The 13,809-nt window shown below is 32.2% G+C and overlaps 2 protein-coding genes across 2 annotated transcripts in view; one reads left to right on the top strand and one right to left on the bottom strand.

Moving 5' to 3' along the window:
• The window catches only part of CrebA (Cyclic-AMP response element binding protein A), a 33,745-nt gene extending 31,199 nt beyond the window's left edge, over window positions 1-2,546 (top strand). The window contains exons 4-7 of the mRNA XM_018513723.1: window positions 47-393; window positions 1,034-1,300; window positions 1,943-2,086; window positions 2,197-2,546. Coding sequence (XP_018369225.1) covers window positions 47-393; window positions 1,034-1,300; window positions 1,943-2,086; window positions 2,197-2,379 — 941 coding nt within the window. The 3' untranslated portion in view covers window positions 2,380-2,546. The remainder of the gene's footprint in view (window positions 1-46; window positions 394-1,033; window positions 1,301-1,942; window positions 2,087-2,196) is intronic.
• A 3,921-nt stretch (window positions 2,547-6,467) lies between these two features.
• On the bottom strand, window positions 6,468-12,851 carry LOC108765043 (uncharacterized). The gene is made up of 6 exons (XM_018513535.1): window positions 12,567-12,851; window positions 11,502-11,803; window positions 11,269-11,416; window positions 10,565-10,799; window positions 9,653-9,806; window positions 6,468-6,801 (listed from the first exon to the last, which is right to left on the bottom strand). Exons 1-6 carry the CDS (start codon window positions 12,849-12,851, stop codon window positions 6,468-6,470), a joined length of 1,458 nt encoding a protein of 485 aa, XP_018369037.1.
• Window positions 12,852-13,809: the final 958 nt, after the last annotated feature.

The following is a 13,809-nucleotide window of genomic DNA, read 5'->3' as shown; positions in this document are numbered from 1 at the left end:
ATAAAAAAGGGTATGTGAAAAATTATCACTGAGAATGTTATTTCAGATATGGAAGAAGAATGTTTTCCGGCTATTTCGATAAGCAACACTTCGAACCGCGTCGAATCGTCGTCGTCGTCGTCATCGTCGTCGTCGTCGTTGACATCGTCATCTACCTCGAATATAATCCTCAAGAGAAACGACCTAGTACCTGAAGATAATGAATGTCCTGAAATCAAGGGCGAACCTATCAGCGCCCCGGCAAGTCCTTGTTGCGCACCTTGTCAACCGAATTGCGATATGATGGACGATAAAAGCACGATAACAATAGTATCGCCGCAGAGCCTTCACTTCGCCAAAACCCATCTCTCACACACAAGTGACAGCGAAGAGGATGACGAGGAGTACTATCAGGTATCTCAACTTAAATCAATAATGTAAATCGTTTTCGAGCGATAACATACTTTGATAATATAGGTTTATCCACCAATAAATTATCTACATTTTACATTATTCATCCTAACAGTAAAAAATACTTTGTATTTTGTTAAAATTTTTGTATATTGAATGTTTAACATAGTGTTAATTCAACATTAGGTAATCGGAACTTATATGACCTACCTACTTTATTTATATGACTTAAGTTTTACTATTTTTTATAATTTTTTGCTGAGCCCAAAATTGAAAACTGATCAAATATTTACATGGTTGCAATGAAAATTTTAAGAAAAGGTAGCATTTAGGTCATATTGGGTTTATATGTACATATATTTTTTTTTCTAATTAAAACTAGAAAAAATAAATGATAAATTAAATCAAGATAATTATCTTATTTTACATTATGCATTGATGGAACTTAGCCAAACTAATGATATCTATTGAATTCACTGTATAATTACAAAAACAACAAATAAGACTACTAGGTACTAGGCCACATTAAATATTTTACTTATAAACAAATGTGAGCAAAATTGACGATATTCATACGCTTGTTATTTTAATATATCGATTCCATTAACCTGTTGTCGTCATCGTCGTTGTCACTTGCTTCCAGAATATGGAAATTGAGGAATACGGTGTGGTCTGCAAAGGGAAGGAAGCGACCTTGCATGCGTCGAGACAGGGATTGCCGCCGACGCCACCCAGTAGCGCAAGCTCTGACAGCGAGGGTACTGCTTCGGCTTCCTGTTCGCCGGAACGCCGAGATTCTCAGACTTGTACACAGAATCTCAGGGGTTTACTGGCACCGAGGCTTTACGTCACCAACAGCACTCACACTACCAGACAACCCATTCATACGCCTTTGATTTCCTGTCAGCCGGTAAGACACACTCGTGAAGAGTTAATGTGATTTCTGATGAGTTATTGTTAAGCGAGTTAACGGCGTGACCCATTATTAGATTATTTAAGTAAATGATATAACATTAAGAAGGGAAAACGAGAATCTTGACGAAAATTTGCTTTCGATATCTAGTTATGTAAAAGAAAGGAATTTCATGAAGAAATTTCATTATTTTTCTGCTATCAATATGGAAATGTTTTACGCGAAAACTATAAATAATTTACGTTTAAAAAAAATCATTTATAATAATTAAATGCAGTTCTTATCTTCTTCTTATATTTTTTATATACGCCTATGTTAGCCTTATTATTAAATAATTTCATAAAATAACTTTAGGATACATACATATATTAAAAAATTTTTTTTTTTCGATATTCTATTATAGTTCTGATGCATCATATTTCACGTACTCTATATCCCAGTCGCGTACCATTAGTCAGTAAAATGATTGAATTTGCATTAACAAATTTAAAATTTCTTTTATGAACGAGTTTCACTTGTTTCACGTTTATTATTGTCTTCGTTTATTCTTGTCTCTGCAGGATGGTGATCCATTACTGCTGTTATATTTATTGATCCAATGTATTAGCGTGATGCACTTACGTGCGATTGACATTACAGAAAGGATCTACGGGAGTGTTAACATTGACGGAAGAAGAAAAGAGAACTTTGATAGCCGAAGGATATCCTGTGCCCACGAAGCTTCCACTAACGAAACAAGAGGAAAAATCTTTAAAGAAAATACGAAGAAAAATTAAAAATAAGGTACGTATAATAGGATCTCGAACACTCCAATTTTCTCAAACGTTATCCAAGCTAATGCGAAATTATAAATGCGATGAAAATCACTGATTTTGTGCGTATATTTTTTACAGATATCAGCGCAGGAATCACGAAGAAAGAAGAAGGAATACATGGATGGTTTAGAGAGGCGGGTCACCATGTTGACGAACGAGAATTCCTCTTACAGAGACAGGCTGAATTCTCTAGAAGATACGAATCGCGAGCTAGTGAAGGAGTTACAACGTCTTCAGGCCTTGCTGCAGCTACAACAATAGATTTATTCATTTCTATCTATAGAATAGCCTAAATTTGTCTGATATCATTAAATTTTTATTTTTAAGAAGACTTAACATTAATTGATGTTAAGTATAATTATTCTCCCTAAAAATGAATATTTGATCTGACGAATATTGCAACGATTTGCGATAACGCATGAAACAATTTCATATTGTTACGGAGATTACAAATTATAAAGTTTTGAAAAATATTTTAGATTTTCAGATCTTTTATAGATACTAATATAGATTTATCTATAATCGTCAAATTGCTCTTCCATACAGAAACTTTAATCCTTACAATTGTTATGAGAATGGCGTGTTTTACTCGCTATATATAAGTCACAGATCAGAGTTAAAAAGAGACATACTTTTAGGGATTAGTGCAATTTCTTTACATTCCTAGAATGTCTTCCTTACATACAAAATGCGATGAAGTATCTTGCAGCGATTGAAAATTTATTAATCCCAAATGCTGCAAACTGCTTCAATTTCTTTAATAACAAGATTTTACGCCAATGTAATAGTAAGTCGATATATTCTTCGCTAAATATTTTTGCAACATATTTTTGCCAGGAGTGCCTTCACGGATTTATTTCTATATTTCTTCCAGCTTTGCATACCGGAAAACGTATAGAAGGCTAATTTCTTGCAATTATATATTTGACTTGAACTTTTTAATTTTAATAAAATAGAAATATTTCAGAAATATAGGATTCGAATGTTCCATCCGCAATACTTGTTGCGGAAAGCAGTTGCCGGCTATTGCCAAACTCGATGCAACGATAATTTTCGAATAGACGGTCAGGTATAAACGGCTTTTAATTATTCCCTATATTTGTGCTTCGAAAACGGCGACAACGTTTTAAACGGATCCGTTTAGGATACGAAAAAAAGTACATTTGGGGTCTATAATAGCGTATTATATATCGGTACATAATCTACTTTGACTAGTTTTGTCATTTGATTTGCCCATATATAAAACGAAATACATATATATAATATATGACATATTTTATAGGTAAAAAAAGAAGAGAATATGAAAGTACGATGATTATTATTATTATTATTATGTAGAAAAGTGTAACGTGAAAGTTCGATGCAATCGAAGTTATTGTGTTTGCGTTTTACAAGATGATATTCTGTTTATTGTATGTACAATAAGATTATCATATAGATTGAATTGGAAACAAGTGCGTCGAATCGACGGTGTACTATTTGTTTAGAGCACTATCACTAACGCTAAAACAGGTGTTGGAGTAAGGCTGTAAGATTGCCGACGCGTTAATTCGTTTTAATTCGAAGCGCGAAGTAGAAACGTTTGTAGAATATAAGTTTACGAATGTAGAATACATTTTGCTTGTCCACGAAGAATCATCTATAATTCGCCATTGCGTCTGCAAGCCAATGAAAGTCAATTTTATTCGAGCGGCGAGCTCTAGCTTCATTCTTCTTGACTTATATCGTTATATAGATAAATATATATATATATGATCGCACTGTAGAAAATTGTAGAGTGATATAATTTCAAGCATGATACAATTCTGAACGAAAAGTGAGATTTAAATTCAACTTTCAAGATTTGGTTTTTCCTGTTTGGCGATACCCTTTGGTATCCTCTATATAATGAGATCAGAGTTACCAAACTTAAATCTCGAAATTGGATCAAATCTTATTTCATTCAGAATCATACCATATTCAAAATTATTTTGAACTTTACTCTATAGGATATTGTTGGTTTCCTGATCTTCTCAAATGTGAAGCTGTATTATTTGTGCTGTAAGCAAAACTTTAATCGAGCTAATTGCTACTAAATGTCATTGGTATCACGTGCCAACCAAAATGACTTTTAAATTGTCTTCTTTGCAATTTTGTTTTACGATTAGCGTAGGAAGTTATGATAGCTTGAGAAATGTTATCGCACAATAATAGCGAACTTCTCGATTGCTTACCACATGAAAGTCGTGGAAAGGGACCAATCCATGCAAGATGAGAAGACTTTTTTTTCTTCTCCCTTCCTTTTCGCTTCACGTAATTGCCAAATAAATAGTAGTGTTTAAATAGTAGTGTCGTATCGCGTGTCCAGGAGGTAGTACTTGTATTAAATGGTCACACATCCCTTGCATGAATGTTTATAGAATCTTAGCTATCATTAATATTATTTAAATATACGAAATATGCATTTTGATCGGCCGATTGATGATTTTTTTATCCTGGAAGTCTAATACTGCAGTATGAAATATATTGTAAATAACATATGCATATAGCATGGCTATACGGAATTTTCATATGTTTATTCTTGAGATTTATACATATTATATTTAATTAACAAAAATAAATTATTATGTAGCCACATGTTCGGTAAATTAAAGTCAATTTTAAATTCATCAAAGAAATCTTTTATTGCTAATTTCTTTTTTCCTCTTCTAAGTCATGCTGTATACATGAAAACGCGTAATTTAAAAAAATTGAACTTCAAAATAATTATTTTCAAATGAATTATTTTTAGAGTTTTTGTAAAAATTAATGAAAAGACTTGTTGAAGATATATTGTTAGAAAAACATCAATGAAAAAGTCAATAAACGTAACAAATGATAGTAATCGTTTAATGTACATGAGAGTGTGAAAGAACTTCGGATATATTTCGCGGATTCTACAAGCATTGATCGGCTAAGAATTTTGATTCTTTTATCTACGTACACATAAAACTCACACACACACGATTTTTAATTACCACATTCACGCGTGATAAAGAAATAATTACATGTCTGTACAAAGCAGCAGAGTAATGATTTTTATGAAAACAAAAGAGTTTAATATATTCTATGAGAAAGCTTTATAGATAATTATAGTATACATACACATTTATTATATATTATAAATAATTATATTTTACGACAAATTACAAAAACGTTTGACAATGAAGAAAGTCACATAGTTTTCTGTTGAGATATACAAATTCATAATTATATTACTGTTCTTGTTATCATGATGTATCATTTGTTTCTCATATGCGATGCGAGCGTTCATGCATCTTTGTAGGCATGTGCTTGACGTATATATTTATCCAGCGAGAGAGAAAGAAAGAGAAAGAGAGAGTCCCTATATACACATATATATATATTTTAACAAAGATAACGTGAATATAAATACATATTAGACGCATATCGAATTTACGTGGGCGTGTCTATATTATAAAGCGCGGTGCCACGTCGTCAATGTAACGTGCGGTGCTGCATCTTCGAATATGGATGTTGTCCGACAATAAAAAATAAATCCTTGTGAACCAGCATCAAACGTTTTATTTAATTTACAGATTCGCACTATATGCTATGCACAGTCGAAATTATTTCTTTTTATAAAAATGACTATTTTTATTTACTCTTCCTTTGATTTTAAAGGCAAAAGATTTATCTTTTTACGAAAAAAATGTTACATTTCATATTTAAAAGTATATCCAAACAAATTTGCATATCTGCATGAATGAATGCATAACGTACAAGATATCTGTAAGAGACTCAATCAATCAGAGTATGAAATGAAGGATTCTGATTGGTTCATTTTCTTATGCCTTATGAGTTATATAATAAGCTTTAGGCCATGGCGTACAAAAAACTAAGTAGTAAAACATAAGCAGTATGCGAATTGGCAAATCACCGTAGAGACTGTAAGACAATAATATAAGCAATTGAAAAATTACTTTATTTCTGTTGTAACGAGTTGGAAAAATCACTCGTTACTAAAAAAATTAATTCAGTATTTGTAACTCGTTATTTGTTAGTTACTTATAACGAGGAAACATTATTCGTTATTTGTTATAAATTACTTTTTTCAGTAAATAAACGCAATGATAGAAGTTACCTTTTAAAGTGACTTTCCCAACCTTAGCGCAATTTCAGCGTTTAGTTAGTTATCATTATAGTCATAAAAAATTGCAACATCATTTCAAATTGTTATTATAAAAAGTAACTGCTAAAATAATGAAATAATAATTCTTCCATTGCCTGATTAGGATCATAAAATTTAATCGCAATATAACATATATTAAATATATAAATGAAAACGTAGATTTTTATTTTTGTTACTCTTATTCCTCAGTATCCATCTCCTCATTTTCTAATTGATCTTCTATTTTTCGTTTTAGAGCAGTGAGACTGAGAGGCGCATCTATATCGAGAATTTTATCTTCTTTCGCCTTGTCTCTCTTAGATCTGTATAAAGGATTTTCGAATCTGCCAACCGCGATTTGCTTTATCCCCCCGACGTTATCGTCAGCCTCTCGGCCGCTCGTTCCAGGAACGTTGCCAATCTGAACGTTGCCCTCAGGAATATTCTCAAAACGGGCGAAACCGTGCTTCTGCTTGTCCGCCCGAATTCCATCTCGAACGGATGAGACAGCTTCCATACATCCAGAGAGAATTCTGCAAAAATTAGATTTCGTCTCAACAAAATTGATAAATATCTAAAGTACGACGCGCACTAAAATACTTCTTGTACATCTGAAATCAATAATAATCGTTAACATATCAAATAAAAAATAGTTTAAAGCAGAACAAAAAAAAACTGAAAATGAAGTAAACGAGATTAAGTTATGCATGCAATGTCTTGCAATATTTTGAGGAGACGTCTTTCTTATTGTTAGATATAAAAACCATATCGTTATAGCGCAAATGAAGTGGAAGTTTCGATCTGAAAAATTTCGGCATTAAACAGGATGTATTTGGCAAGCCGAGAAAATTATACAGCAGCCAATTCCATTTAATTTGAGGCCTGCTGAGAGCAATAATAAATCGACTGGTAGGCCCGTCGAGCTAATTAAATGCTAGACAAGGAGCGAGGCGCGCAGGACGGTTCGTAGCAAGTCGCGAAACGACGATGAAGAAATTAGCGCCGGAAAACGTAAAATGAAAGAACGGGAGTAAGTGCACTGGAGTTGCTAAACTATCGTTATTCTGTCCTACTTTGCGAATTAACTCAATTTTACACCCATTGTCCGTCGTTCCAACAGCATCCCTTTCCCTTCCACTGTCAAATTCGCAACTCACATCCTCCTCTTTCTTTCTTTTCCTTTCTTTTTTTCTTACCACAATTTTTAATGTTATCTCTATATTTTCTTTTCTTTACATGTCTTATTTTTTGTGACTTTATATTATTAATTTTGTTTGCTGTTCCACTTCTTTCTTATTTATATTTATTTTTCTTATGTTTTTTGTGATTTATTTTTTTGTGTCGTTCTTAAAAGCTCGTCTTCTAAAACGGTAATAAACTCTCTTCCTCTCTCGTTCTTTCATCGTATAGAATAAATGCTTGGAAAATGAGAAAATCTTGAAGAGTTCGACATTTTCTATTTCTCCGTGGATTTAATATAAGCTGCGTCAGAATTTTGTCAGCTACAAATTTGTCACTGATGGAGTTGGAAGCAATTTTTCTATCTTTATCACCCATCGTCTCCCTGTTTCACTTTTTCTAGCGTCGTGCTTGCATTACGCAAGCCACTTTAAGATCCGCCAAATATAATATACAGTTATCCTATAAAATATAATAATGGTTACCCTCGCTTTTTGAGATTTACATAGAATATAGATTTGTTAAAAAATTTGTTATTAAAATGTGCGATATGATTTTCAGTCGGCTCAAATTTGCATAAGCGATATACATAAAGTATAAAGAAGTAACGATTCATCGTTATCTAATCATATACTTCCTTCCATAAGTAATTAAACTATTGATGAATTGTTTAAATGCAAAAATATCAAAAAGATTTTTTTGCGTACTCTTTGTGATTATTTATGCGTACTTTTGCGTACATTGTTAAAAATTTCTTAAAATTTAATGTACTTTTAAGTTACACAATTAGAATTAATTTCATGACATTACATTAAATTTAATGTATTTGTAACTGAAAAGTACATTCGTGTACATGTACATGAAATTTAATGTATTTTTCATGAAAATTTATGAATTTTAATGTACTTTTCACAAAAATTTTTTATGAAAAGTACATTAAATCTCATAAATTTAATGTACACGTTCTTTACATTTAAGGAACTACTGTAACTTAATTTTCAGTTGAATCATTCATTACTTTTAATTTCGTTCACAACCACGAGCATGTAAAGGAAGCTCGTGGTTACATTTCTAACAGTGTACGTAACGCTCAAGTATTCTCGATAGGAATTAATACCAATATAATACTCTCTAGCGTCATCGGATAAATGGAAATAGAATGAGCACGTGTATCTGCGTGTATATGTAGGCTGGTGATCCATGTAATTGCTTTTTCCATTCTCTCTATATGGATTTGCAAAAAAAAATTGTCGACGAGAGACTCGTCAAATCAGTAAGATGCGGCTGCAGATTTTCAATCCAACTTATCATGATTACGTGTCATTGTCGATCACCGAGCATACACATAGTTACGCACTCGACAATATTGAACATTATTTTTTATTCATTTTTCTTATCACGTTTCCACAGTTATTATTACTTCGGTAACCATGCGTCGAGTAGTATTTGCACGAATGTCGAAGGTAAACTGATGCGCACGTACGTATCAAGCCATTCTGAGATCCAAGAAAATTTCCTTTTTCAATATCTGATTTTAATAATAATATTGATGCAGCCAGTAATATAAATGAGTTGACTCGCAAATCCCTCCTTCAGTACTTCTGTCCGATAGGAGCGAAAGTACTTTATTCTTCTAAAAACTTTCTTCACGGTTTTGTGCATAGAAAAAGATCTTTAATTCTGTTGAAATTTAACATAAATCACTCGAAATTACGAGCAGGTTGAGAATGCTGAACACAGTGCAGCTGTTACTTCATTCGACCGTATGTATGTAAATCTCGAATACAATTAATACTCGCGCTGAACGTTGGTGCGGCTCTATGAACATTCGTAGTCGAGCGTGTCGCCGTATGGCGGCACATAATAACTGACGCGTTAACTGTATTAACCCTAACTAATATTCACAGATCCAGTGGATGAGAAAATTGTTTTCAATTACATTGTGAAAAATTTTTTATGACAAATGTTTTTCATAGCTTTACCCTAAATAACAAAGTCCAAAAAGATTTACGAAATGAATTCCTATTTTGTTCCATTTCTATTCTAAAAGTATTCCAGAGAGTCTCAAAAGAAATTTTAGAGAGAATATCAGTTAGATTAAATTTAATCTAATGCAAGCTTGCAATCCTGTCGGATCAATACTTTTCATAGCGATTCATGGCAAAGCAGCGCAAAGATGAAGACGGAATGATGATATCTACTTACTGCTCTAAAGAATAACCAAAATACAGAAAGGCCAACAAAAGAAGAGTGATTACGACGAGAGGAATCCCGAAAAGCGGTCCAAGCGTAACGGCCAATCGAGTATCTTTCATTGCTGCACCCGCCGTCTCCGCATTTGTCACGTTGATTCCTGTGTCTAATAAAGAAGTAGATGAAAAAATAGCATTCCTATAGAGAAAAGATCTTGTCAATCAATTTTATTGTCCCTTTCAAGAAAAAATAAAGAACTTATTTCCTCAGTAGCAGTTAATTACGTTTTTCTATCTCTATTTACTAAGAATTCTTTGATTAAAATTAAAGTAATTAAATAACGTTAGACAAAATTTTTAGAAAATATTTATTTGTAATGTGTGTGTGTGTGTGTGTGTGTGTGTGTGTACATTTTTTAAATATTTTCTAAAATGCGTTTGAAAAATCAAAACAATATTTAAATTTATATGGAAATAATTTAAAAAATATATATGATTGTGTGTACATATTTATTTATATAACTAAATTTTTTATAATAAATAAATTATATTTTAATAAACGAATGAATAAAAGCAGGATATTGCTTGACAATGTTCAATGCATTCCAATAATAAAACTGGATTAAAAACCAAGAATCGATAATTGTAGGCGTTAACGATTATGTAATCGATATTGGTATTGTGTACAATAAAAACGAGATAAATAAAAGATTTTATCGTTTTTTCATATCTCCGCTTTGCTTGTGCGCTTGTAACTGCATGATATTATTTACGCGATAAAATTGCTTTTGAAATTATTGAAAAATTGTAATCATCTAATTGATTTGTTTGCTTATAATACAAACGAATCAATTTTTCGGTTTATAATATTGTTCAAAAATTTGTTAGAAATTGAAAAGAAAACTGAATAACTATATGTACTGACTTTGCAGCATTTCTCGCAGATTCTCCACGGCTTCCTCTATCGTAATGCTGGAATAGTCCCCTTTTTCTTTTAAGAGAATTTCTACACCTCCATTCCAAGTGCATCTGGTGTGCCATGCAACCTTCTCCGTGTATCCTTCTAAAGCTTCGTCCGCCACGGTTTGTACTGTGGTTAAGGAAATCTGCTGCGATATTGACACGCGTCCGCCACAGTACGGGCAACAGTGACCTTCTACCTAAAACACAAAATAAATTACACTACTCAAGTAATAATGGAAATATATAATAAATCAATTAAAATTTTAACATCAGAAATATCGAGCGATTACCTCTTTAGCAAAAAAAGTTACAGTTGTATCACAATAAAGTCTGTATACTAATGAGTATTTTTCGTTACTTTCTTTATATTTTCATATACATATATATAATTTTCATATATATTATGTCATATTAATTACATTCTTGAGGCTTCCACGGGTGCTTTCTGCGTATAAAGGTTATGCGTTTCGCGGGTTTCCTCCGTGTCCAGATTCATTCTTGAGATGCCGCATTGCAGATGGCATCTCAAGAATGGATCTGGACACGGAGGAAACCCGCGAAACACATAATCTTTATGTCATATTAATTATTTTCATGTATGCAATAATTTATTTGCTTTTAGTGCAGTATAAAAACATTGGTATTTCTAGTGTTAAAGAGTTTCACCGTAAGAGGATATTCGCAGCCCATAAACCCACACCTTGGCCTTTGAATGGCACAGATCTCCTCAAGATAATCATCCTGAGTGTTTCCCTGGCAGAAAACTTTCTTACAGTCGAGCGTACTTACAGGTCGCCATACCAAGTCACTGTACCTAAAAACATATTTTTTTTCATAAAATGATTTACCATATGGAATTGCATTTACGAGAGCGCAGCAAACGTTATGTTCGAGCTTACTTTACGGTGAACCTTCCTCTGGAAAATTCTCTACGATCTTGGAAGTTTTGCCATTCCCATTCGGTAAACGGCTGTCTCTCGTTTGATAGCCGAATTGACTTCACTCCTACCTCTCTTACAGGTAGGAGGATACTCAAAGTACGATTCTCACTCGGCAAGACAATGTTGTCATAGCTGCAGGGAACGCGCTCGAGATGCGGCGCCGCTATTGAACTACCGTTCCAATTTGAGGGATCAGCCCAAAAGATACTACCCTCCTTTGACCATCTACTAACTTTTGCGTCCGTCCGCGAATTGCTTAGCTTACACACACGTACAGAGTTTTCATTATTAAATTAAATCTATTATTTATAAAATATTAAAAATAAGTTAATAAAATATTAATTCAAGTTTATTATTAAATTATAAATATATTCTAAAAAAAAAATGAAAGCTCGATTCTTGCAATACAAAAAGTTAAAAATAAACGGGCCAATTTACCAACAAAAAAATTGTATGTAAATATAAATATAATTCATTCATTCGCGAAGGAGAGAAAGAATTTCATCTGTGATGTAGCATATATTTAACAATTAACAATTAAAAATTATAAGAGATGAAATAAAATACAGTATAAAAGTGTATTTACCTTAGAATTTATCTGGTTCAATTAATTATTATTTAAGAGTTTGATATTGCGTTACGGTATTACTATTACATTAAAATTTTAGTATTATTAAAGTATATACAAAAAAAAAGAATACAAAAAATTATAAAACTTCAAATAATTAATAAAGGTAATACAGTTTCGAGTTTGCAGAATTTCAATATTTTATGATGTTTATTGCTAATAAATATTCTGATAAGCTAAATTTTTTGAATAATTAGTTAAACAGCTAACAACATGTCAACATTAAAACTTTAATATCGTAATTATCGTAAGTGTATTATCGAAACAGTTACGATACACACTTTGTAAATTAGTAATACTTTCTTCCTTCCGCGAATACGTTAAACTCAAAAAGAAAAAAGGACGGTCAAATGTACAGCCTTGTATATTTTCTCAAGTCTATAACTTGACCTTACCTGCAATTTACCATCTCTAGGCAGTACCAATGATCCCTGCCACGGCAAATCAATTCCAGATAGCCTAAGATTGTTCATTCCGGAGATGCCAACCGCGTGTCGAGTCTGCTGAGGAAAGATCACATGACTGTCGATCTCTGGAACACGATTGTTCGCCCAATTGCTCGCAGTTCGCCACTCTAGATCCGGAAGCCAGTATTTTTGACCGAAAAACAAGGCCGAACATCTTGATATCAAGATAACGCACAATACGATTTTGCGATGAAGCGCGGTAAGGACAAGCATGTTACATGAACGTTTTAAACAGTCAGTCGATTGAAAGGAGATACCACGAATGTGCTACTCTTAAATTAATTTTCACTTACACGAAAATAGAGAGATATCAAATAGTACAATGAATTTAAATACTCGCTATTAATGATTTGCAACAAATTCCGAAAATAACGCGAGAAGAAGTTGAACACGGTTGGAAATTTCAATAACTGAAAGCTACTCCGCTATGATCAAAGTCAATTGGGGGCGTGTCTGATTCATGATAGTCTGGCGTGGACTTGTGGTAATTGTCACGATTAAATCGCCATGAATCTAGTGATTCGTTGAAATTAAAGTCTTTAACTATATAATGGTCAATTATTAATTTATATTTTTAAAAAATATGTAATTAATAATGATATTTGTTATACATTGCATACTTGGTCACTTACAATTTAAATGACCAAGAAGTATGCAATGTATAAATATCGTTATTAATTAAAAAACCATTGTACCATAAATATGTTTATTTACAAATACATAAGCCAAAATTTAAACTGCTGCACAGAAATTAAAATATTATTTTTAAAATAAATTTTAAATATTTTTGATCAGTATTAACAAATATTTATTCTAAGCACAAAACACATGGGAAGTTAAATTTTCCCAAATGGTTAAATATATTAATATATTTGCATTCATTTATTTGCATATGATTATAACGGTATGCTTGATAGAATAAATTTTTGTTATTACATCACACGTGAAAACAATAATAGGATTTATTGCTAATAAAATTCTCATTTAATTGACAATTAAAATGATGTTAAAAGTATTCACATATGTCACATATATATGACGGAAAAAATTACAAGATTTATTATGACATTGAGGACATTGGTACAATTGCAAGTTTTACTTTTTTCTATAACAATTAGAAATATAATCGTTGAACAACAAAGATAAGTATAATACTGCCGCGATTAAGATG

This window comes from Trachymyrmex cornetzi, unplaced genomic scaffold, assembly GCF_001594075.2.
Source record: "Trachymyrmex cornetzi isolate Tcor2-1 unplaced genomic scaffold, Tcor1.1 scaffold47, whole genome shotgun sequence".
Taxonomy (NCBI): Eukaryota; Metazoa; Arthropoda; class Insecta; order Hymenoptera; family Formicidae; genus Trachymyrmex; species Trachymyrmex cornetzi.
The sequence above is the reverse complement of the archived record's forward strand: the minus strand, read 5'-3'. Positions and strand labels throughout refer to the sequence as shown.